Source organism: Anolis sagrei, chromosome 13 (assembly GCF_037176765.1).
Source record: "Anolis sagrei isolate rAnoSag1 chromosome 13, rAnoSag1.mat, whole genome shotgun sequence".
Lineage (NCBI taxonomy): Eukaryota > Metazoa > Chordata > Lepidosauria > Squamata > Dactyloidae > Anolis > Anolis sagrei.
Window position 1 is genome coordinate 12,889,369 of NC_090033.1, and position 6,282 is coordinate 12,895,650.

Below are 6,282 nucleotides of genomic sequence, written 5' to 3' on the forward strand. Positions count from 1 at the left end.
TTTTGAGGAACCCTTTACAATGCTATAATCCTCCACCGAATGATAAGGGTTGGGCTAGATGTCCTCCCCATTCTATGGGGCCATGATCCTTCCAGGAAGGATTGCACTGGACGTCTTTTGGGGGACCCCTCCCAATGCTAGAATCCTCCACTGGATGATGAGGGTTGGGCTGGATCTTCTTCCCATTCTATGATGCCAGGAAAGGTTGGACTGGATGGCTTTTGGGGGACCCCTTCTGATGCTATACAATCCTCCACTGGATGATGAGGGTTGGGCTGGTTGCCCTTCCCATTCTATGGGGCCATGATCCTTCCAGGAAGAGTTGGACTGGATGGCTTTTGGGGGACCCCTTCCAATGCTATAATCCTCCACCGGATGATGAGGGTTGGGCTGGATGTCCTTCCCATTCTATCATGCCAGGAAGGTTTGGACTGGATGGCTTTTGGGGGACCCCTTCTAATGCTATAGTCCTCCATTGGATGATGAGGGTTGGGCTGGCTGTCCTTCCCATTCTATGCTGCCCTCATCCTTCCCGGGATTTTGGGGAACCCTTTCCAATGCTATAATGATCCATTGGATGATGAGGGTTGGGCTGGATGTTGTACCCATTCTATGGGGCCATGATCCTTCCAGGAAGGGTTGGACTGGATGGCTTTTGGGGGACCCCTTCCAATGCTATAATCCTCCACTGAATGATGAGGGTTGGGCTGGCTGTCCTTCCCATTCTATGAGGCCATGATCCTTCCAGAAGGGTTGGACTGGATGGCTTTTGGGGGACCCCTTCCAATGCTATACTCCTCCACCGGATGATGAGGGTTGGGCTGGATGTCCTTCCCATTCTATGCTGCCATTATCCTTCCAGGGATTTTGGGGAACCCTTTCCAATGCTATAATCCTCCATTGGATGATGAGGGTTGGGCTGGATGTTGTACCCATTCTATGGGGTCATGATCCTTCCAGGAAGGGTTGGACTGAATGGCTTTTGTGGAACCCTTTCCAATGCTATAATCCTCCACCGGATGAGGAGGCTTGGGCTGGCTGTCCTTCCCATTCTATGGGGCCATGATCCTTCCAGGAAGAGTTGGACTGGATGGCTTTTGGGGGACCCCTTCCAATGCTATAATCCTCCATTGGATGATGAGGGTTGGGCTGGATGTCCTTCCCATTCTATGCTGCCATTATCCTTCCAGGGATTTTGGGGAACCCTTTCCAATGCTATAATCCTCCATTGGATGATGAGGGTTGGGCTGGGTGTCCTTCCCATTCTATGATGCCAGGAAGGTTTGGAATGGATGTCTTTTGGGGGACCCCTTCCAATGCTATAATCCTCCACTGGATGATGAGGATTGGGCCGGTTGTCCTTCACATTCTATGGGGCCATGATCCTTCCAGGAAGAGTTGGACTGGATGGCTTTTGGGGAACCCCTTCCAATGAGGATGATGAGGGTTGAGCTGGATGTCCTTCCCATTCTATGAGGCCATGATCCTTCCAGAAGGGTTGGACTGGATGGCTTTTGGGGGACCCCTTCCAATGCTATACTCCTCCATCGGATGATGAGGGTTGGGCTGGCTGTTCTTCCCATTCTATGCTGCCATTATCCTTCCAGGGATTTTGGGGAACCCTTTCCAATGCTATAATCCTCCATTGGATGATGAGGGTTGGGCTGGATGTTGTACCTATTCTATTGGGCCATGATCCTTCCAGGAAGGGTTGGACTGAATGGCTTTTGTGGAACCCTTTCCAATGCTATAATCCTCCACAGGATGAGGAGGCTTGGACTGGCTGTCCTTCCCATTCTATGGGGCCATGATCCTTCCAGGAAGAGTTGGACTGGATGGCTTTTGGGGGACCCCTTCCAATGCTATAATCCTCCATTGGATGATGAGGGTTGGGCTGGATTTCCTTCCCATTCTATGATGCCAGGAAGGTTTGGAATGGATGGTTTTTGGGGGACCCCTTCCAATGCTATAATCCTCCATTGGATGATGAGGGTTGGGCTGGATTTCCTTCCCATTCTATGATGCCAGGAAGGTTTGGAATGGATGTCTTTTGCGGGACCCCTTCCATTGCTCTAATCCTCCACCGGATGATGAGGGTTGGGCTGGATGTCCTTCCCATTCTATGCTGCCATTATCTTTCCAGGGATTTTGGGGAACCCTTTCCAATGCTATAATCCTCCATTGGATGATGAGGGTTGGGCTGGATGTTGTACCCATTCTATGGGGCCATGATCCTTCCAGGAAGGGTTGGACTGGATGGCTTTTGGGGGACCCTTTCCAATGCTATAATCCTCCATTGGATGATGAGGGTTGGGCTGGGTGTTTTCCCCATTCTATGAAGCCATGTGTTGGCTGGTCCTTGGGGTCTCCCCTCCCCTACCCCCCCCCCCCAGGTCCCCTGGTTGCCTCACCTTCCTGGCTCCTCTCTTGGCGAACTCCCGGGCGAGGGCTCTCCCGATGCCCCTGCCTCCTCCGGTGATGAGGACGTGCTCGGCCCGCAGGTCCTTCCTCTTGGGCGGCAGGAGCCAGGCCAGCGCCGCCTTGGCCACCAGGGCCACCACCCGGGCCACCAAGAGGAGCAGCGCCCACGCCATCGTCCTCCCGCGGGGACGGGGCAGCCCGGGGCCCATCATCCCCGCGCAGAAAGGAAGCGAAGAAGCAGAAGGCAGAAGCAGAGGAGTCCTTTCACCAAACCCAAACAGTGGTGCCTTCCAAGTTGGTGGGGGAAAGTTGGGACGTCCTTTTACGCCCCCTTCTGCGCAAGACCCCACTCTCCAAAGACTTTCCCCTCCGAGAAGGGTGGAAAAAGAACCAAATCCGATTGGGAGGGGGAAGAGAAAGCGAAGCAATCCCCGGCGGCGAAGTGAAGTCTATTCGCAAAAAAAAGCACCGAGGGTTCTCTAATGTGCTCAAAGGCTCTCCTGCCTTTCCTGGCTCTCCTTCCACGTTTCCTCCTCCAGTTTTCGGGCTCTGTCTCCGGCAAGCCAGGCTCGGTTTGGGAAGCCTCGATTGGGAAGGAAAGGAGAGTTCTTGGCTCCACACGAGCCAGACTTGGGCTTCACTAGGGTTTTATACCCGGTGGAGTTGGCTGGAGGGGAAAGGAGGGAAAGGAGGAGGAGGAGGAGGAGGAAGAGGAGGAGGGGGGTCCCGCTTCTCTGAGTGGCTCCAACTTCTCTTTCTCTCCCCCTCTCTTTCCTTCTCTCTTTCCCCACCCCTCCCGAGGCGCAAACAGAGGCGGCTTCTCTCTTCTTTCTTTCTTTCCTTCCTTCTCTCTCTCTCTCTCTCTCTCTCTCTCTCTCTCTCTCTCCCTGCCAGCCTGTACTTGCTCGTTGGTGCCACGTTGGGGCTGGAGCTCAAGCCTCCGCCCCAGCTCCCCAAACCAGAAAGACACTCCTGGGAGTCCCAAAACCCTCCCTCCTTTCCTTCCCTCTCCTCCCGAGGTGTCAGGCTTCCCTCCCGCTCCCCTCCCTCCCGAGGTGTCAAAGTCCAGGCTGCCACCTCCTTCTCTGCAAGCTGGGGAAGGTGGAATGGGGACTGCAGCCCCCAGCAGCCCCCTACCCAAACAAGGAGGGAAGGGGTCTCTTCTTAGCCTAATTATTATTATTAATAATAATAGTAATTCCCTCTCCTCCCGAGGTGTCAAAGTCCAGGCTGCCACCTCCTTCTCTGCAAGCTGGGGAAAGTGGAATGGGGACTGCAACGCCCAGCAGCCCCCTACCCAAACAAGGAGGGAAGGGGTCTCTTCTTAGCCTAATTATTATTAATAATAATAATAGTAATTCCCTCTCCTCCCGAGGTGTCAAAGTCCAGGCTGCCACCTCCTTCTCTGCAGGCTGGGGAAGGTGGAATGGGGACTGCAGCACCCAGCAGCCCCCTACCCAAACAAGGAGGGAAGGGGTCTCTTCTTAGCCTAATTATTATTAATAATAATAATAGTAATTCCCTCTCCTCCCGAGGTGTCAAAGTCCAGGCTGCCACCTCCTTCTCTGCAGGCTGGGGAAGGTGGAATGGGGACTGCAGCCCCCAGCAGCCCCCTACCCAAACAAGGAGGGAAGGGGTCTCTTCTTAGCCTAATTATTATTAATAATAATAATAATAGTAATTCCCTCTCCTCCCGAGGTGTCAAAGTCCAGGCTGCCACCTCCTTCTCTGCAGGCTGGGGAAGGTGGAATGGGGACTGCAGCACCCAGCAGCCCCCTACCCAAACAAGGAGGGAAGGGGTCTCTTCTTAGCCTAATTAATAATAATAATAATAATAATAATAATAATAATTCCCTCTCCTCCCGAGGTGTCAGGCTTCCCTCTCCCTTCCCTCCCTCCCGAAGTGTCAAAGTCCAGGCTGCCACCTCCTTCTCTGCAGGCTGGGGAAGGTGGAATGGGGACTGCAGCACCCAGCAGCCCCCTACCCAAACAAGGAGGGAAGGGGTCTCTTCTTAGCCTAATTATTATTAATAATAATAATAGTAATTCCCTCTCCTCCCGAGGTGTCAAAGTCCAGGCTGCCACCTCCTTCTCTGCAGGCTGGGGAAGGTGGAATGGGGACTGCAGCACCCAGCAGCCCCCTACCCAAACAAGGAGGGAAGGGGTCTCTTCTTAGCCTAATTATTATTATTAATAATAATAGTAATTCCCTCTCCTCCCGAGGTGTCAAAGTCCAGGCTGCCACCTCCTTCTCTGCAGGCTGGGGAAGGTGGAATGGGGACTGCAGCACCCAGCAGCCCCCTACCCAAACAAGGAGGGAAGGGGTCTCTTCTTAGCCTAATTATTATTAATAATAATAATAGTAATTCCCTCTCCTCCCGAGGTGTCAAAGTCCAGGCTGCCACCTCCTTCTCTGCAAGCTGGGGAAGGTGGAATGGGGACTGCAACGCCCAGCAGCCCCCTACCCAAACAAGGAGGGAAGGGGTCTCTTCTTAGCCTAATTATTATTAATAATAATAGTAATTCCCTCTCCTCCCGAGGTGTCAAAGTCCAGGCTGCCACCTCCTTCTCTGCAGGCTGGGGAAGGTGGAATGGGGACTGCAGCACCCAGCAGCCCCCTACCCAAACAAGGAGGGAAGGGGTCTCTTCTTAGCCTAATTATTATTAATAATAATAATAATAGTAATTCCCTCTCCTCCCAAGGTGTCAAAGTCCAGGCTGCCACCTCCTTCTCTGCAGGCTGGGGAAGGTGGAATGGGGACTGCAGCACCCAGCAGCCCCCTACCCAAACAAGGAGGGAAGGGGTCTCTTCTTAGCCTAATTAATAATAATAATAATAATAATAATAATAATAATTCCCTCTCCTCCCGAGGTGTCAGGCTTCCCTCTCCCTTCCCTCCCTCCCGAGGTGTCAAAGTCCAGGCTGCCACCTCCTTCTCTGCAGGCTGGGGAAGGTGGAATGGGGACTGCAGCACCCAGCAGCCCCCTACCCAAACAAGGAGGGAAGGGGTCTCTTCTTAGCCTAATTATTATTAATAATAATAATAGTAATTCCCTCTCCTCCCGAGGTGTCAAAGTCCAGGCTGCCACCTCCTTCTCTGCAGGCTGGGGAAGGTGGAATGGGGACTGCAGCACCCAGCAGCCCCCTACCCAAACAAGGAGGGAAGGGGTCTCTTCTTAGCCTAATTATTATTATTAATAATAATAGTAATTCCCTCTCCTCCCGAGGTGTCAAAGTCCAGGCTGCCACCTCCTTCTCTGCAGGCTGGGGAAGGTGGAATGGGGACTGCAGCACCCAGCAGCCCCCTACCCAAACAAGGAGGGAAGGGGTCTCTTCTTAGCCTAATTATTATTATTAATAATAATAGTAATTCCCTCTCCTCCCGAGGTGTCAAAGTCCAGGCTGCCACCTCCTTCTCTGCAAGCTGGGGAAGGTGGAATGGGGACTGCAACGCCCAGCAGCCCCCTACCCAAACAAGGAGGGAAGGGGTCTCTTCTTAGCCTAATTAATAATAATAATAATAATAATAATAATAATTCCCTCTCCTCCCGAGGTGTCAGGCTTCCCTCTCCCCTCCCTCCCGAGGTGTCAAAGTCCAGGCTGCCACCTCCTTCTCTGCAGGCTGGGGAAGGTAGAATGGGGACTGCAGCGCCCAGCAGCCCCCTACCCAAACAAGGAGGGAAGGGGTCTCTTCTTAGCCTAATTATTATTATTATTATTATTAATAATAATAATAATAATAATAATTCTCTCTCCTCCCGAGGTGTCAGGCTTCCCTCCCGCTCCCCTCCCTCCCGAGGTGTCAAAGTCCAGGCTGCCACCTCCTTCTCTGCAGGCTGGGGAAGGTGGAATGGGGACTG

At 52.8% G+C, this 6,282-nt stretch overlaps 1 protein-coding gene across 2 annotated transcripts in view; it reads right to left on the minus strand.

Moving 5' to 3' along the window:
* DHRS3 (dehydrogenase/reductase 3) overlaps window positions 1-3,411 on the minus strand; it is a 40,744-nt gene extending 37,333 nt beyond the window's left edge. The window contains exon 1 of one of the 2 annotated variants that reach the window (XM_060758806.2): window positions 2,412-3,407. In XM_060758806.2, coding sequence (XP_060614789.2) covers window positions 2,412-2,633 — 222 coding nt within the window. In that variant the 5' untranslated portion in view covers window positions 2,634-3,407. Of the gene's footprint in view, window positions 1-2,411 lie in introns of both variants that reach the window. The other variant, XM_060758808.2, reaches the window with a different exon arrangement.
* Window positions 3,412-6,282: the final 2,871 nt, after the last annotated feature.